General features: G+C 45.2%; 1 protein-coding gene across 4 annotated transcripts in view; it reads left to right on the top strand.

Moving 5' to 3' along the window:
* CCDC87 (coiled-coil domain containing 87) overlaps positions 1 to 19,763 on the top strand; it is a 220,106-nt gene that overhangs the window by 143,712 nt on the left and 56,631 nt on the right. For all 4 annotated transcript variants that reach the window (XM_033951406.1, XM_033951405.1, XM_033951408.1 and 1 more), the window contains 2 exons: positions 14,704 to 14,840; positions 18,093 to 18,222. In XM_033951406.1, coding sequence (XP_033807297.1) covers positions 14,704 to 14,840; positions 18,093 to 18,222 — 267 coding nt within the window. The remainder of the gene's footprint in view (positions 1 to 14,703; positions 14,841 to 18,092; positions 18,223 to 19,763) is intronic.

Here is a 19,763-nt window from a genome sequence, read left to right as displayed (position 1 = left end):
TAGACCTGGGAAAATTGTCACTGAAAGTATTCCAGGCCATTATGAGAAGATGGGTTCATTTGATATTTAACCTTATAATGGCTGCAAAGAACAAAAGGACATATTGGCTGTTCATCTGAAGAGACAAACCCGAAAGTGCAGGACTAGACACCCTGGCCATGAGACCATGGCCAGAGAGCAGGCTACTGTACTTGTTTCCCTCTAGCCCTTGATAGGCCAGGTGATCTGCTGAATATCACATCATACAGGAACACCAGGGACAAGGACCTGCGGCTGGAGAATAAAGAGAAGATAGAGAGGACAGCAATCATCGTGGGGGACTCCATCATCAGATAAGTCGACAGCCACATAGCGGAAGGAAGACAAGATCGGCTGGTGACCTGCCTACCGGGAGCCAAGGTAGAAGACATAGTGAGCCACATCAGCAGGATCTTCGACAGTGTGGAAGAAGAAGATACAGCAGTAGTGATCCATGTGGGGACGAACAACATGGGCAACAGAAACTACAACAGAGAAGTACTGAAGTACCAGTTCCGGATGCTAGGAAGGAAGCTGAAGACCAGAACACAGAGGATAGTATTCTCAGAGATCCTGCCGGTACCCAGGGCAGACAAGAAGAGACAGATGGAGCTGCAAGCAGTCAACGCGTAAATGGTGTGAGGAAGAACTATTTCACTTCGTGTACAACTGGACAACATTCTGGGGGAAGAGCAAGCTATTCAGGAAGGACGGACTCCACCTTAGCAGAGACGGAACGAGGCTACTTGCAAGCAACATCAAGAAAGAAGTTGAGAAGTTTTTAAACTAGGAAGAAGGGGAGAGCCGACAGTCGACCGAGAGAGAGAGTCGATGGTTCGGGAACCGGTATACCCGGAGGATACCGTACAGGAAGATAGAGGGGAAGACTCACCGGATCACAGGCAAAACAGACCAAAAGGGACACAAGAGGGAAGGACATGCAAGAAGGGAACAGGCTGCAAACTCAAGTGTATGTACATGAACACAAGGAGCCTTAGAAATAAAATGGGTGAATTAGAAGCTTTGCCACAAAAGGATAATGTTGACATCATCAGCATCATGTAAACTTGGTGGACTGAGGAAAATGTCTGGTACAAGGTGCTACCGGGATACAAACTATACCACAGAGACAGTGACTCAAAAAGGAGGAAGCATTGCCATATACAACTTACTCTACTCTTTATTTTCCCTGAAAATGACCAGACATCTTCTATAACTCTTTTTTAATCTGCCTTGAACCGCGAGGTAATAGCAGAATAGAAATCCCTAATGTAATGTAATGTACTATATGTCAAAGAGGGAATTGAATCTACTGGAGAGAACATGCCACAACAGATGGATATGTTAGTCTCTATGGGTCAAAATTCCAGGATCAAATGGACCGGAAATGAGGATTGGCATCTACTACCGACCCCCAGGGCAATCCGAAGAAATTGATGGAGAAATGACGGATTAGATTAAACACAACTGCAAAGTAGGCAACGCAGCTATCATGGGCGACTTCAATTATCGGTTATCATGGGCGACTTCAACTATTCTCTCACATCAGGCAGCATTATGGGGTAAAGATCTAGAACAATTGCTTATGTCTACTACTTATGGGGAATTTAGGAAATGCCTAAAAACATATCTGTTCCTAAAGTACTTAGGCAACTAACCTGCAAAATCTCATTCCACAATAACTGATTCCTAGAGCTGTTAATCATTAGCTTTTAACTTTGTTAAATCCACTCAATTTGTAGCATCTTTTAATCAATGTTAACCGGCAGAACATTGTTAAATCCACTCAATTTTTAACATCTTTTAATTATTGTAAACCACGTAGAACTTCATGGTCCTGCGGTATATAAACTGTTATATTATTATTATTATTATTATTATAGACTGGAACCTAGGCACCTCCGGCTGCGCTAGAGAGACCAAGTTCCTGGATGCTGTAGACGATTGCTTCCTGGAACAACTTGTCAAGGAAAATACGAGAGGAAATGCAATTCTAGACTTAATTCTAAATGGACCAGCACAAGGTGTAGAAGTAGAAGGGACGCTGGGAAATAGCAAACACAATATGATCCGCTTCGACCTGGACGAAGGGGCAAAACATCGGTCCAGAACGACGGCCACGGCACTGAACTTCTGAAAAGAGAATTACAAAGGGATGAGACGTATGGTGGGGAAGAAAATTAAGAAGAGGATGAACACTGTAAAAACGATGGAGCAAGTTTGGTCCTTTTTAAGGATACGGTCACCGAGGCACAAAATCTGTATATTCCGCGTATCAACAAGGGATCAAAGAACAAAGAACCGGTGTGGCTCACTGTAGAGGTAAAGGAAGCAATCGGAGACAAAAAAGTTTCATTTAAGGAATGGAAAAGGTCAAAAACAGACAAAAATTGGAATAAGCATAACCAACATCAACGCAGATGCCATAAGGTGGTAAAAAAGGCCAAAAAAAGACTACGAGGAAAAAATAGCCAAGGAGGCGAAAAACTTCAAGCCGTTCGATATATTAAGGGGAAACAACCCGTGAAGGAAGCGGTGGGACCGTTGGATGACCAAGGAATAAAGGGAGCGCTAAAGGAGGACAAAGCAATCACCGACAGATTGAACACATTTTTTGCGTCTGTATTTACCGAAGAGAATATACACAGCATACCGGAACCCATCAGGCTTTCTGGGTAAGCAGAGTGGGCAGACCTAATGGGCTGTAGCCCTTTTCTGCCGTCATCTTCTATGTTTCTATGCTGGAAGCGAAAACTTGAAACTGACAGGGTTGACAGTCAGTCTAGAAGAGGTATGCAGGCAGATTGATAGGCTTCAGAGCGATAAATCCCCGGGACCGGATGGTATCCATCCGACGGTCATCAAGGAACTGAAAGGGACTATAGCTCAACTGCTTCAATTAACAGCCCATCTCTCGATCAAATTGGGAAAGATTCCGGAGGACTGGAAGGTGGCGAATGTTATGCCGATCTTCAACAAAGGTTCAAGGGGAGACCCGGAAAACTTCAGACCGGTGAGTCTGACCTCGGTACTGGGAAAGATGGTAGAGGCGCTAATAAAGGACAGCATCATTGATCACTTGACAGACACGGTCTAATGAGGACCAGCCAGCACGGTTTCAGCAAAGGCAGATCTTGTTTGACGAACTTGTTGCACTTCTTCGAGGGAGTAAACAGGTAGATAGACAAGGGCGATCCGGTCAACATTGTATATCTGGATTTTCAGAAGATATTTGACAAGGTTCCGCATGAACCACTACTTTGGAAAATTGCGAGCCATGGAATTGAGGGTGAAATACTCACGTGGATTAAAAACTGGCTGGCAGATAGGAAACAGAGAGTGTGGGTAAATGGACAATACTCGGACTGGAAGAGCATCACCAGTGGGGTGCTACAGGGCTCGGTGCTTGAACCCATGCTCTTTAACATCTTTATAAATGATCTGGACATAGGTATGACAAGTGAGGTGATTAAATTTGCGGACAATATGAATTTATCCAGAGTAGTGAAGACACAAGGGGATTGCGAAGATCTTCAACGTGACATAATCAGGCTCGAGGAATGGACATCGATATGGCAGATGAGGTTCAACGTGGATAAGTGTAAAGTGATGTATGTTGGTAACAAAAATGTCATGCACGAATACAGAATGTCCGGGGCAGTACTTGGAGAGACCTCCCAGGAAAGAGACTTGGGAGTTCTGATCGACATGTCGATGAAGCCGTCCACGCAATGTCCAGCACTTGTCGCTGTACATGAAGAAGGACACGGTACTACTCGAAAGGATCCAGAGAAGAGCGACAAAGATGTTTAAGGGGTTGGAGGAGTTGCCATACAGCAAAAGATTAGAGAAACTGGGCCTCTTCTCCCTCGAACAGAGGAGATTGAGAAGGGACATGATCGAAACATTCAAGGTACTGAAGGGAATAGACTTAGTAGATAAGGACAGGTTGTTCACCCTCTCCAAGATAGGGAGAATGAGAGGGCACTCTCTAAAGTTGAAAGGGGATAGATTCCGTACGAACATAAGGAAGTTCTTCTTTACCCAGAGAGTGGTAGAAAACTGGAATGCTCTTCCGGAGTATGTCATGGGGAAAACACCCTCCAGGGATTCAAGATGAAGTTAGACAAGTTCCTGCTGAACAAGAACGTACGCAGATAGGGCTAGTCTCAGTTAGGGCGCTAGTCTTTGACCAAAGGGCTGCCGCGTGAGCGGACTGCTGGGCACGATGGACCACTGGTCTGACCCAGCAGCGGCAATTCGTATGGTCTTATGTAGCTCCAAATTGGCCTAGGCGACCATGGTACGCAGATCTCATATAGCTACAAAAGGAGCAAAGTCTCAGACTCCAAGTGCCTCCAGACTTGCTCTCCAGGGGCTGATTGCCCTAGAAGATCTGGGACACTTTGGTATTACAACATGGCTCTCAAGCGTGCAGCGTTAGTCTAAAAAGGATACTCAGAAGTAGTCATTGCTACTCTCCTTAGAGCCAAAAAGCCGACGATGGTTTCAGCATATGCCAAGTCATAGGAGACATTTCAGCACTGGTTCAGCAGAGAAAATTTAGGGCCAGGCAATGCCCCCATCAGCACCCTAAGACCGCACTGGACCCGTTTCCATCCTGGAACCTTAATATAATTTTAGAGGGACTCAGCAGAGCCCCATATGAGTCCTTACAGGATACCTCTCTCATAGATCTGACAGTCAGAGCAGTCTTCTTGGTAGCAATTACTTCTGCCAGGAGAGACTCAGAATTGCAGACCCTATCATGCAGAGAGCCATCATACGGTTCTCTCCATCCTACAGAAGGTCGTTTCAGCATTTCTTGTCAACCAAGAGGTTACACTGCCAGCATTTCACCCCACAGGATCTGTTCCTTAGTCCAGCATGAGCTGAGTTTGGTTTTTCTCAGCCCCCTTAGCCTCATCACAACTTTGGACCCATTAAACAGCTAGTGGGTAATTCAATCTGCCTTCCCGCTCCATAGGCCATTGTGAGCTCAGTTCAGTTTTCCTTTGGGCGTGGGAGCTTGCTCAGCCGCCTCAGCCATGTCACAACCTTGGACCCATTAAACAGCTAGTGAGTAATTCAATTTGCCTTCCCACTCTGTAGGCCAGCATGAGCTGAGTTTGGTTTTCCTTCGGGCATGGGAGTTTGCTCTGCCCCCTCAGCCACATCACAACCTTAGACCCGTTAAACAGTAGGTAATTCAATCTGCCATTTCGTTCCATAGGCCAGCGTGAGCTGAGTTCAGTTTTCCTTCGGGCATGGGAGCATGCTCCACCCCCTTAGCTCTGCCTCTTAAGCCACATTACAATCTTGGACCCTTTAAACAGCTACCGAGTACTTCAGTCTGGCTTCCTGCTCCATAGGCCAGCGTGAGCTGTTCGGTTTTCCTTCAGGTGTAGGAACTTGTTCCGCCCCCTCAGCCACGTCACAACTTAGGACCCATTATACAGCTAGAGAGTAATTCAATCTGCCTTCCTGCTCCATAAGCAAGCATGATCTGAGTTCGGTTTTCCTTTGGACGTGAGAGCTTGCTCCACCCCCTCAGCCACGTCACAACTAAGGACCCATTAAACAGCTAGCAAGTAATTCAATCTGCGTTCCTGTTCCATATGCCAGCATAAGCTGAGTTCGGTTTATCTTCTGGTGTGGGAGCTTGCTCTGCCCCCTCAGCCACGGCACAACCTTGGACCCATTACACAGCTAGTGGGTAATTCAATCTGCCTTCCTGCTCCGTAGGCCAGCGTAAGCTGAGTTCAGTTTTCCTTCGGGCGTGGGACAAATTTGACATCCTATTCAAAAAAATATTGAAGGTCGTACAGTCCTCTGGATCTTTGTCCTCCAGTAATTTTAAATTCCTCTCCACTACAATTTAAAAAGAGTGTGTTTTCCAGGATAGCAACTCTTTTGCAAAAAGGAACATTTCCCTTAGAATTGGGCCATATTTTAATAACACCGATTATTAAAAATTCAAAAGAATCTATAACATCTATTAGCAATTACAGTGGTGCCTCGCTTAACGGACGCCTCGCACAGCGAACGCTGCGCACAACGAACTTTATGTCTTGATCCGTACAACGAACTTCGTTTCACACAACGAAGTCGCCCGAGCTGCATCCTTCCGCGCAGGCACTGCGCTTAACTGCCCTCTCTCCGCCTGGTTCCCTCTTGCCCCCCCGACTCCCCGACACGATCGGGGCAAGAGGGAGCTCAAGCCCTCTTGCCCCCCCCCCGAACTCCCCCGACACGATCGGGGCAAGAGGGAGCTCAAGCCCTCTTGCCCCCCCGACTCCCCGACACGATCGGGGCAAGAGGGAGCTCAAGCCCTCTTGCCCCCCCCCCGACTCCCCGACACGATCGGGGCAAAAGGGAGCTCAAGCCCTCTTGCCCCCCCGACTCCCCGACACGATCGGGGCAAAAGGGAGCCCAAGCCCTCTTGCCCCGCCGATTCCCCAACTCCCCGACAATATCGGGCCAGGAGGGAGCCCAAGTCCTCCTGGCCACGGCGACCCCCTAACCCCACCCTGCACTACATTACGGGCAGGAGGGATCCCAGGCCCCCTGCCCTCGACGCAGACCCCCCTCCCCCCAACGACCGCCCCCCCCACGAACCTCCGACCGTCCCCCCCAGCCGACCCCCACGACACCCCCAACCCCCTTCCCCGTACCTTTCTGTAGTTGGCCGGACAGACGGGAGCCAAACCCGCCTGTCCGGCAGGCAGCCATCGACGGAATGAGGCCGGATTGGCCCATCCGTCCCAAAGCTCCGCCTACTGGTGGGGCCTAAGGCGCCTGGGCCAATCAGAATAGGCCCGGGAGCCTTAGGTCCCTCCTGGGGGCAGGGCCTGAGGCACATGGTCGGGTTGGGCCCATGTGCCTCAGGCCCCGCCCCCAGGAGGGACCTAAGGCTCCCGGGCCTATTCTGATTGGCCCAGGCGCCTTAGGCCCCACCAGTAGGCGGAGCTTTGGGACGGATGGGCCAATCCGGCCTCATTCCGTCGATGGCTGCCTGCCGGACAGGCGGGTTTGGCTCCCGTCTGTCCGGCCAACTACAGAAAGGTACGGGGAAGGGGGTTGGGGGTGTCGTGGGGGTCGGCCAGGGGGGTCGCGGGTCGGCTGGGGGGGACGGTCGGAGGTTCTTGGGGGGGGCGGTCGTTGGGGGGAGGGGGGGTTTGCGTCGAGGGCAGGAGGGCCTGGGATCCCTCCTGCCCGTAATGTAGTGCAGGGTGGGGTTAGGGGGTCGCCGTGGCCAGGAGGACTTGGGCTCCCTCCTGGCCCGATATTGTCGGGGAGTTGGGGAATCGGCGGGGCAAGAGGGCTTGGGCTCCCTTTTGCCCCGATCGTGTCGGGGAGTCGGGGGGGCAAGAGGGCTTGAGCTCCCTTTTGCCCCGATCGTGTCGGGGGGGCAAGAGGGCTTGAGCTCCCTCTTGCCCCGATCGTGTCGGGGAGTCGGGGGGGCAAGAGGGCTTGAGCTCCCTCTTGCCCCGATCGTGTCGGGGGGTCGGGGGGGCAAGAGGGCTTGAGCTCCCTCTTGCCCCGATCGTGTCGGGGGTGCCAGGGACCACACGGAGTCACCCACCGTACCACCCGATTCGGGTAAGCGCAGGTATCGGTGGGTGGCTTATTTTGCGGGGGGGGTGCCTTATTTTACATTTTTTTCTAAAAAGGGGGGGGCTGTCTTATTTGATGGCCCTGCCTTATCATCGGGGAAACACGGTAGAAAAAAAAAAAAAAATGAACAGTTAAGTCCCAGTTTTTGCCGCTGAGACTCTGCCTCTCACTGTAAAATTAGACTCTACTTAGTCTGTCTTTAAATTTAAAAAATGTGTGTTGTTTTAAAAAACAATTATGTTTTTAGATGTATCTAAATAAAAATAATAACCAAAAATTTATCTTTTTTTATGTCATCTTAGCATATTTTATGCTACAGAACGAATTATTTTTTTTTAACATGTATTGTTATGGGAAAACGCGTTTCACACAACGAACGTTTCACATAACAAACTTGCTCCTGGAACCAATTAAGTTCGTTGTGTGAGGCACCACTGTATAGACCAATCGCTTCTATCCCTTTTCTGATCAAATTGACAGAGGGACTTGTCTGTTATTATTTAAATAACTATTGGGGTCAGTTTTCAATATTGCATTCTTCCCAATCAGGGTTTCATTCTCTGCACAGTACAGAGATGGAATTAACTTCTTTATTGGATTATTTGCACTAATAGTTTAGTAGGGGTATGAGTGTCCTAATTTTACAATTTGATCTGATCAGCATTTGATCTTGTAGATCACAAAAATTCTGCTCAGATGTTCTCAACTCTATTGGGATATCGGGGAAGGTTGTGAATTGGTTCAGAGGTTTTTTGGAGAACAACTTTCAGTAATATGGAAAAATCCAAGTGGAGTTCCTCAAGGCTTTCCTCTCTCACACAAGTACACTGGGCCCCCTGCCCCCGCCCCACTCCACCATGTGCCCAGATTGAAAACAGGAAGCTGCGTCAGAGGGAAGCTTTGGGCAAGCAGCACCGCTTGCAACAATTACAGTTCCCATTTGCCTTTCTTACCTACGTTGCTTGCTTGTCTTACTTTCCATCGAGGGGGGGACAAAATTGGCCATTTGGAAAAAACAATGTTGATGCCCTCCTTCATCGGGCCCCCCTGACCATTTCAGGCCCTAGACACGTGCCTACTTGGCCTATTGGTTAATTCTGCCCTGAATGGATACTCTACAATTCATATCCTCTATCCTCTATAATAAAACCCTAAGCACGAATGCGCACTTAAAAGACCGTGATCCCTGACAGCGTGGTGTCTGTTTCTGTGGCCATATTCTATTTGCGTTGTGTGCAGCGGCTTGCAATGACTTGCGGCACATGCAGCTCTTTCAGCGGCAGTGGCAGTTTGACTCCTGCGCTGCCGCTGCCGGGACGCCTCTTCTCACCCCCAGACCAGCAATGCAGCAGCCGCAGGGCATTTGCTAGGCCGGCCCCACTACAATAATGCAAAAATGGGCCAGCCTAGCAAAAGCCCCGAGGCTGCCCTGGCTAGCGGATGGTGGACAGGGGGAGCAGAGAAAGGAGAAGGGATACTACTGGACAGGGGGATCAGGTAAGGGGCGCTGCTGGACAGGGGGGAGGTAAAAGGAAGGGAGAAGGCCTACTGCTGGACAGGGGGAGCAGGGGAGGGGTGCTGCTGGGCAGGGGGGGAGGTAAAAGGAAGGGAGAAGGCCTACTGCTGGACAGGGGGAGCAGGGAAGAGGTGCTGCTGGACGGGGGGAGGTAAAAGGAAGGGAGAAGGCTATTGCTGGACAGGGAAGCAGGAGCAGGCAAGGGGTGGTGGTAGACAATTGAGGAAAGAGAGAGACAGAAAGAAAGACAGACAGCGGCCAAGGAGAGAGAGAGAGAGATAGAAAGAAAGAAAGACACACACATCTATTCTAGCACCTGTTACTGTAACGGGCTTAAAGACTAGTTATTAATAAAATAGAATCCTGGATGAAAGAATTTAAACTGAAATTGTATCCAATAAAACCACATTTTTTTCTGGCTTCTCCTCTTAGTAAGCTTAAAGAAAACACATTAGACCTGAATAGGATAACGCACCCTATTCTTTCTAGTATCAAGATCTTGGAGGTCAATTTAGATCATTAGTTATCTAAATTAGATCAGTAGTGATTAGATCAGTAGTTATCATTTGAGGTACAAATTAATTCTGTAGTTACGAAGTGTTATTTCTTGCTTTGGAAACTTTGGACTATCAGGGCTTACCTTACTTTTAATGCGTTTAGGCTTTTGGTACAATCCTTGGTATTAAGTACCTTGGATTACTGCAGCCTGATTTATTTAGCCTTGTGTAAAAAGAATATTATGAAGTTACTCATTATTCAGAAACAGCACTATCAATATTAATATTTAATCTGAAGTGATTTGATCATGTCACGTGTTATCAGAAGTTACATTGGTTGCAATCGAAGCAAGGATTCTATTCAAATTTGTGTATATTTGTTTCAAGATACTACATGGTTTAATACCTACTTATATACTTGATCATTTTACTTTTGTAAACAGAAGACACTTCACTCGAGAATTTAGACTTTTTGCATTTCCATCAGTAAAGGGCTGCCTTTATAAGAGGTTTTTTTTTTTTTTTAACAGAACTATAGCTTATCAGGCTGCCTTTTGGGATAAGAGTTTTAGTAAGTTGATCTCCAGTTCCAACTCTTACTTAAATTTTAGGAAATTGTTAAAAACCTATCTTTTCAAGAAAACTTTAATCAGTCGAACTGTAATATCCCTCTTTATGTGCAGTTCTTTTTTTGTAAGCTGCACAGAATTGCGATGTTGTTGCGTTATACAAGCGCATTGTTATGTTAAGAAGAAAGATAAGACCTTAAAGGTTTTAGATGTCAGGAGAGTCCTGTGTGTTAGCTGGAGGTGACCAATGAGTTTCATCTCTCAGATCATGTTTATCAGTCAGGTGAGACGAGGCAGATCGACTTCCAAGGATACAATCTCTAGATGGATTCATAGAGCAATATCCTCTGTCTACATCATTGTGACAAACAGCCGCCTATCTCATTGAAAACACATTCGACAAGAGGTGTGGCCTCCTCTTGGCAGAAGCAAGGGCAGTTCCTCCTGAGATTTGTTAATCAGTGACATGGGTCCTCTTTTTATACTTTCACCAAATTCTACAGGGTGGACATAGCAATAAAAGAGGATGCCACTTTTGGGTCTTCAGTACTACGTGCAAGCTCATCTCTCCCACCTTAGACTCGGAGGTCTGCTTAGGTATATCCCTGTGGTTCAGCATACCATCCTAATTGCACTGGAAAAAGAGATTAGGTTCTTACCTTGATAATATATTTTCCAGTAGATAGGGATGGTATGCTAACAAACCCCCCACCCAGCAATTTATCTGATATGCCTGCTTTCTGACTCAATCGTCAACTCCATAGCTAGTAATTTCCTGTCAGTCAGCTTATTGAATTATGAAGAGTCTGTGTATATGATTACAAAGGAGGAATGGTGCTCCATAAATGTTCAGGCTGTTTATGTTTTTTGCATTTTCTTACATTCATTTTTCCTCTTAGAGGCTTTTTAATGGTTTAACTACATTACTGTTCATTCAGTGATTATTTTAAAATTCATCTGAGCAGATTAGACACCTGGTTTTGGGGAATTCTCCATACCTCTCCTTCTCCTGTCTTCTTTAATAGGGCTGTTGCTAGCTTTGATGCAAACTGAGGGGGCAGTATAGACAAGGAAGGAGGAAGATAAGTTGAAAAGCTGTGATTGTCATCTTCCTGCAGTATGCTTGCGAGCATGTATGGACACCCTATGGTTCAGCATACCATCCCTATCTACTGGAAATTATATTATCAAGATTAGAACCTAATCTCTTATTTCACTATCCCAATAACAGTAATTAATTATTTTTGAAGAGTAACTAGTACAACCTGACATGGCAGAGGATGTGGTTGGCATGAATTAGTCAAAACTCCTTAAATTAAGCATCAAGAGATGAAGTTATGCAATATTCACAATGGAGTTGTGTATAAGATGGATATTTTACCTCTTCACATACCATAAGCTTGGATGTGGTATCAATAAAGGAAAAGCAATTTAGTTACTCTAAGAAGGTAACTGCAATAACTAATCAATTATTTTCACAAATGAATAATTTGATTAGTGTGACTAATTATCTTAAGCTGAGAAGTAATTAATTACTTTTGGAGAGTAACAAGCACAACTTGACAGAAGATGTGCTTGGCATGAGTTAGTCAAACTTCCTTGAAATAAGCATCAAGAGACAAATTTATGCAATATCCATCTTATATTCAATCCCGATGTGAATATTTTACCTCTTCATGTACCATAAAGCTTTTACCATGAGTATTCTTGGATGTGGTATCATTAAAGGCAAAGCAATTAGTTATTCAAACAAGTAACTGCAATCAGTAATCAATTATATTCATAAATTATTAATCCCAATTACTATAACTAATTACTTCAAGTTGAGAGGTGACTAGTAACTGTAATCAATTTCTTATGAAGAGTAACTAGCACAACACTGCACCAACACGTGCTCTTATCAAGTAGTGCATAGTGCACCTATGAGCATAAGCAGTGGCATAGCAAGGAAAGGAGGCACACAGAGCGATGGTGCCTGGCATCAACTCGCTGTATGTCCCCCGCAAAGCTCTTCAAAATTTTTGCAACTAGGCTAGTACGAGCAGTAGGCAGAAGCTGCTGCTGGCTGTTGGCAAAGATTTGAAGAGATGGATGGGCGGAGAGGAGGAGAGTTGCTGCTGCCCCCCCCCAAGATTGTGCTTAAGAACATAAGAATTGCCGCTGCTGGGTCAGACAGTGGTCCATCGTGCCCAGTAGTCTGCTCACACGGCGGCCCTTAGGTCAAAGACCAGCGCCCTAACTGAGACTAGCCCTACCTGCGTACGTTCTGGTTCTGCAGGAACTTGTCTAACTTTGTCTTGAATCCCTGGAGGGTGTTTTCCCCTATGACAAACTCCGGAAGAGTGTTCCAGTTCTTTATCACTCTCTGGGTGAAGAAGAACTTCCTAATGTTCGTACGGAATCCATCCTCTTTCAATTTTAGAGAGTGCCTTCTTGTTCTCCCTACCTTGGAGAGGGTGAACAACCGGTCCTTATCTACTAAGTCTATTCCCTTCAGTACCTTGAATGTTTTGATCATGTCCCCTCTCAATCTCCTCTGTTCGAGGGAGAAGAGGCCTAGTTTCTCAAATCTTTCACTGTACGACAATTCCTCCAGCCCCTTAACCATCTTAGTCGCTCTTCTCTGGACCCTTTCGAGTAGTACCGTGTCTTTCTTCATGTATGGCGACCATTGCGTGGACGCAGTACTCCAGGTGGGGGCACACCTTGACGGGGGTGGTTTGCCTCTCCTCACTATGCTACCAAGCAAAAGTACTACTTTTCTCTACACTGATACATCCAAAGGAGCATTATCTGTAAGCGCCTACTTATAGAAGTTGTCCTTTTTGTACATATTTATCTGCTTGAACAGTATGATATAGCTGTCTCTATGGTCAAGCTGTAGCATTCCGTATTCTGATGTGGGCAATCTGAATTCAGAGTTTCCATTTGGCAGGGCAGATTTGGCCTGGAAGTACTGTGGAAATAGTATGATCAGGCTTAGGCAGGGAGGGAAGGCAGCCTCTACTCAGTGGCATAGCTGGGGTAGGAGGCGCCTGGGGTGGTGGCACCCCTCCCCATGCCCTCCTCTCCAACCATCCCCGCACCCTCCTCACGCCCCCATGCTACACTTGTACCCTTCCTTCCCACCCCCATACCTTTTCAAACCTTCGCCAGCGCAAGCAGCTTCTTCAGCCTGCTGCTTGTGCTGACCTTTCCTCTGATGTCACTTCCTGGCCCAGAGGGAGCCAGGCCAGCACTAGCAACAGGACTAGAGTAGTTGCTTGCACTGATGAAGATTTTAAAGAGGTATGGAGGGTGGGGAGACGAAGAGGTGCTGGTGTCCCCACCAAGATGACGCCAGGGGCGGTCTGCCCCCCCTTACTACACCACTGCCTCTAGTATAGTATCTAATCAAACATCATTGAGGGTGTTATCTATCACCATCTGGCTAGTCCTTAAGGGGAGGGGGAAAAGGCAGCAAAGACTTTGGGCTAGATTCATTAACCTCCGGAACTGTGTCCGATCCATGTCCATTTTCATGCAGGCCGACAAATTCACTAAAGGGTGCATCATGTGATGCACAGGGCGAGGCCTAAGGCCCTGATTGGCTGAGGCGCCTCACGCTTCTCCCTTGGAAGGGGCCTGGGGTGCCTTAGACTCCTGGTCTTCCTTAGACTCCTGGTCTTCAGCAGTCGCTTCACTTCTGATTGACAAGCCCAATCGGTCTTCCATTTTATGTTTAGTGAATCGCGACCCTGCCTACTTTGCATGCCGTCTCCCCCTAATTTGCATTCATGGATCACTGGAGAGTTTTGTGAATCGGGCCGGAGGGAAATCTGGTCGCTAAGGGGTCCGCAAAACCGATCGGTACACGATCGGTTTGCTTAGTGAATCTAGCCCTGTTGTAAGGGCTTAAAAGGGAGGATAAACACATTTTAAAAAGAAAACAGATAGGCATAGAGGATTTCTTTGCCTGCTTGATATAGGAAGATGAAGATGCCCAGAACTTAGATCAAACAGTCCTCTATCTTTCATGATGCCAGAATGACATGTGGTTTTGACTGTTAGTATCTTGCTGCTAGATTTTTGTAGGAAATCAGAATCTTACCTGGAAGTTTTCAGGCCTAGGAAGTCAAAGCAAAACAAGAGGCCAACATGAAATACTTTGCATATGACTTTAATATAATAAAGGTTGATTGTATAATTTTGTATTGTCTTAATTTTAAATTAACTAAAGGCAGAATAGATCCATAAAAGATAGCTTAGTACTTGTGGCTGGATGAAATTAAAATATTACAACAAAATTATAGTGCAAAAAAATAGTGCATTATTTTTAGAGAACTGCCTTAGGATCTGATCACCAAAGGCTTTTTGTTCCCCATTCTCTGTCAATGGGAAAGAAAAGTTTCTAAATTAGGATTTTATAAAGCTAAGAAATAGCAATGGCTTGTTTTAGGAAGTTTGAAATAACTAATAGATTGTGGCATACTATGTCATTTGTCAGGATCCGAGCCTAGAATCCATAGCTTTTGGTGTGAAATTGTCTCATTGCATGTCTTCATCAATACTGGCAAGAAAAAGTCAAGAACGAGCAATCAATGCAGAACTGAGGGATGTGGGTCGAAATATCTGGTCAAGCAGGTAAATGTTATGTTATGTTATGTTATGTTATTTATTTCTTATATACCGCTAAATCCGTTTAAGATTCTAAGCGGTTTACATAGAAATATACATTAGAGGATACAATTAAATAAGATAAATAAATAAAGAATGGGTACTTACTGTATATATGATTCCAATAAAGCAGGGACAATGTATCAAAAAGAGTCAGAAAAGAAACTTGGCTGTAATTAAGAGACTGACTCAGGTAAATTGAATCCAACATACGAGAAGGACCCGCTATACTTTAACTTAGCTCAGAGATATAATAACTCTGAAGAGGGGGGAGGATAACCCCCTCTTGGATAAGAGTTTGTCAATCCAATCATAGCGTAATTATTAGTAAAAAACGGAATCTAACTCATGAAGGTATAAAATAATTGATGACTGTATATAATAACTTTTGAATGATTACTACTTTCAGATAATTTTTCAAAGAGTTCAAAAAGTAATTGCGTTCAGGTTGTCACTAGAGGTGTGAAAGTGTACTTAACTTGTTTGCAAAATACAGCTCCTCAGGGTCCCGACGCGGCCCCGTTTCGGCGTCTGCTTCAGGAGACTCCGCCAACCGAGAGTTAGATTTTTGCTAAAGAGTCACACCATGTATAAATTCACTAACTGTGATCTGTCAAAGAATGAAAAAGTTCCGTGCACTTCAATTGATCAGATATAATAACACATGTATAGAACATATAGAAGGGGTAGGGAGGGAAAACTATTGTAATATTAATATGATATAAATTCTGAAAAAGGGTTTATTAATTCACATTGTAAGAAAATTTAATGATATTTTCAAGTGTTTTTTTTGTATATTGAAATGTATTACATGTATTTCACTTGATGTAAGAATTTAAAAAAAAAGAATAAAAAATATTTATACAAAAAAAAAAAAAAGTATGCCACTGCCTTCTACCCCAAAAAATTTTTTTGGAGAGGGAAAGGTGAAAGTAAGAGTATATATGATTAGTGCATTTCAGCGTACATCCTGAAGGAATGTTTGAATCCTGATTAAAAACTTTGTCCAGAGTACTAAATAAATAAGTAAGAGTCTCTATCTCAAAGTCTTTTGCAAATTCAAGTTTTATTGGTATGATCTTTAATGATTGTGACCCGACACAGACTGTGTCGCAGAGCCTTCTTCAGGGATTGTATGGTCAATTGGGTCATCAGAAGAGTATGTCAAAAAAGATGTTATACTCAATTATTCTGCAAAGAAAATTCTGTCTCTACTGAAGTAAAATAACGCAGTCAGTGATTGAATAACAGATTAACACATATGAAACTTCGTAAAAAAAAAAAATCAAAGAAGCTATATACTGTGGGGCTCATAAAAGTTTAAAATGTCAAAAAACCAGCCTAAATCGGCACTGGATGTCCTAATAGCAGGAACATCAAAGTGCTGATAGTAAAAAACCAAATTTTTGGACGTGCAGCAGCATTTCTAAACTGTTGTGAGTCCAGAGAGCAAAGGGGCGTGTTGGGAGATGTGTTATGGGCAGGAATCGGGCGAGCTTGAATCAAAACTTTTCTAGACAGAACTTAGACACCAGCAGTTAGACCTGTTTAAGTTGCATCTAAGTTCCACAAAGGTGCCCAAACTGACAAGAAGACCACTGGATGAATTTAAGGCATGACCCACTCCTTGCTTCCCAGTGGTCTCATACTTCCCCCCGACATCTCTGCCCCCACACACACATACACACACATCCCCCCAACATTCCTGGGCCCCCCTCCCATGTCCCTAGAACCCCCTACCTTTGGAAGAGCAAACGGAAGGAGGGAAGCTCAAGCCCTCCTGCCTACAGGGCCGCATGCTTGCAGTGATGGGGCTTCGCCCCTCCCATTGCATCTTGGAATACATTGATGGTGATTTTTAGCCAATCAGGACCTTTGGCCCCTCCCACTGCATCCGAAGATGTATTGGGAAGGGCCGAAGGCTCTGTTTGGCTCAAAATGTCAATTTTGAGCCAGTCAGAGCCTTCGGCCCCTCCCAATGCATCTTCAACTGTCAGGATATCAGAGGGATGTCAGGATGAGAGTGGGTATGTGGTGGATGTCGGGATGTGAGGGGGGAGGTACGGAATATCAGGGGTATATCGAGGATGTCAGGGAAGGGGTATAGAGCTCCGTGGCTCAGATGATCCTGGCAGGGGGAATCCCCATCAGTTGAGCCACCAGGAATCCCCTGAAACCTGGCTCAGTTGATGGGAATTCCATCTGCCGCAATCAGACAAGATAGTTAGTGGGTGCGACTACAAAACTTGTTTTTGAACGTTTTTTGTGTGGATGTTTTTATTTTTGAAAATGGGCAAAAAAGGTAAATGTCCTAAGGACCAAAATTCATATTTTGCTCATTTTCAAAAATAAAAGATAGAACGTTTGGCAGCTTTGATAATGGACATTTTTCCTTCTGGGTTTGTGGACGTTTTGCACAAAACCTCCAACCTCAGACTTAGGCACATTTTTGATTATGCCCCTCTATGCACATTTAGGGAGCAGTTCTACAAGCCAGTGCTCCTATTTAAGTGCCCTGATGCCAATTCAATGAGAACCTAATCTATAATAGCATCTGGGTGCCTAAACTTAATTATTGAATACTAGTGTAAACCTGGCATTGGTGCACCCACAATATACACCAGCTATTTACCTGGCATAATTGTGGGCATCTAAATGTGGAAAGGGTGTGCACTTTTAATATTCTGTTAGTTACGTGCATAAATGGGAACCTGCCCATGCTTTGCCCACATGTATGCCCCTTTTGCAATTGTGCTATATCATTTAAATGTGCCTTCTACACTTATATGCTTAAATGGATGTGCACCTATATGTGCCTAGTTATAGAATTGCTTTTTTGAACTTTTCAGGTTTCTTTATGTATTGATGACCAGATAAAAACATTTGAGAATTTGTGGGTCTTTATTAGTCATTTTTTTCTATGCTAATATTTTTGTTGAAATCAAGGTATCTGTTAGAAAACCCAAGTTAAATCACTTTTTATAAGCATGAGAAAAAAATACCATAGTGTGGATTTCTGCAGGCATCCAGCCACTTTCAGAACTCATGCATATGGCTGAATTGGGCCCATAAATTGTATTCTTCTTCTTACTGATGTATCCATAATATGATAATGTGGAGAATCTGGTCAGAGGACATTAAAATGTATCACTTAGTCACTGCATTTCTTTATGAATACCATGGACATTCATTTTTTCCCTTTCATTTTATTTGTATTAGTTTGAATAACCTACTTGTGCAAGAACACGTTAGTACACGTCAAATGCAACAAAATCAGCTTTCTTCATGGCCGCTCTGGTGGATGAATAAAATGAGTCTCGATGATTATTTAAAATATATGTCTAAACAAGTAGGTATCTTATTTTTTCTTGCTAGACTTTATTTAGTAGGATTTTGGTTAGATATAGGGGCCATTTTTAAAAAGCCCTTTTAAAACAGGCTATTATCTATAGATGAAAAAAGCATTTAAAAACCATGTCCTATTAATCATTTCTATAGTGCTACTAGATGTATGCAGCACTGTACACATTATGTGCAGGTATTTTCTCTTAGAAAATGACACGGGGATCGTTTACCACGTAAACCACGGGTCACCGCAGTAAATCCGCAAGAATGGAGACATTTGCAACTGGTTTACCACAGGAATGGAGACAAGAACCTTTCACTGCCCCGCGAGAATGGAGACAAGACCTTGTACCGCCCTGTGGGAGCGGTGAAAAGATCTTACTCCTGTGGTTAAAAAAAAATTGCACCCATGTCAGGACTAGGCATCTTCTCCCCAGCTCCTCTTGCGTCTATTTTACCTTCAGGAGCCAGCCATGCCACGATGAAGACAGAAGGAACCTAAAACCAAAGCCTGAGACCAATGTGATTTGAAGAATAAAATTACCAGACAACAAAAAGAAAAAAAATAAATTTTATATTTTTGTGATTAGAATATTTCAGATTTGAAATATGTATCCTGCTAGAGCTGGTATTAGACATAACTGGGGACAGCAAAGCCCAGGCTGTACTTCTTTAGCTTCCAGCTGGCTTAGGGCTCTTACTCTGACCAGAGGGTAGTTGCCCTAGTTGTACTCCCCTAACATTATTCTTGCCATGTGTGACTAAAGCAGTGGCATACCAAGGGGGGGACGGTCCGCCCCGGGTGCAGCCTTAGGGAGGGTGCACAGCCGGCCCGGTCCCTATCGTGCTCCCACCCTCCCAGTGAGAGCAGCAAACCTCCCTCCAGTAGAGTGCGGCTTTCTCCTCCCTCTGCTGCGTCACTGATGACGTCATCAGTGACGCTTCACCGGCAGGAGAAAGCCACGAAGCAGCCGACGCTACTGGAAGGAGGTTTGTTACTCTCGCTGGGAGGGTCGGAAAGGTTCACTTTGGGGGGGATAGAGATAGGAGGGTCAGCGGGGGTTTGGCTGGGAGTGGGGAGAAGCAGTCTGCCTCGATGCTCCAAGGCCTGGCGCCATTACCTTCTTCGGGCAGCAACAGCTTTTACAATTTGCTGCTGTTGCCGGCTTCAGGCCTTCCTCTCTGCCCGGTCCTGCCTACTTCCTGTTTTCATGAAGACAGGACCCGACAGAGAGGAAGGCCTGAAGCGGGCAACAGCAGTGAATTGTGAATGCTGCTGCGGCCTGATGAAGTTCAGGACACCAGGCCTTGGGTGACAGAAGGAGGAAAGGGAGCAGAGGGGGAGAGAATTGTGGAGAGTGTTGCTGTACCCAACTGGAGGGAATGAAAGGAGATGCCAGGGCTTGGAGGGAAGGAGGAAGGTATGCCAGATCAAGGGAAAAGGAAGGGGGAAAGGAAGGAGGAGATGTCAGAGCATTGGAGGGGGAGGGAGAGATGGAAGAAAAGGAAAGGAGAGAGATGCCGAGAATCAGGGAAGGGAAGATG

The sequence above is a fragment of the Geotrypetes seraphini genome, chromosome 7 (genome assembly GCF_902459505.1).
Source record: "Geotrypetes seraphini chromosome 7, aGeoSer1.1, whole genome shotgun sequence".
NCBI lineage: Eukaryota > Metazoa > Chordata > Amphibia > Gymnophiona > Dermophiidae > Geotrypetes > Geotrypetes seraphini.
The sequence above is the reverse complement of the archived record's forward strand: the minus strand, read 5'-3'. Positions and strand labels throughout refer to the sequence as shown.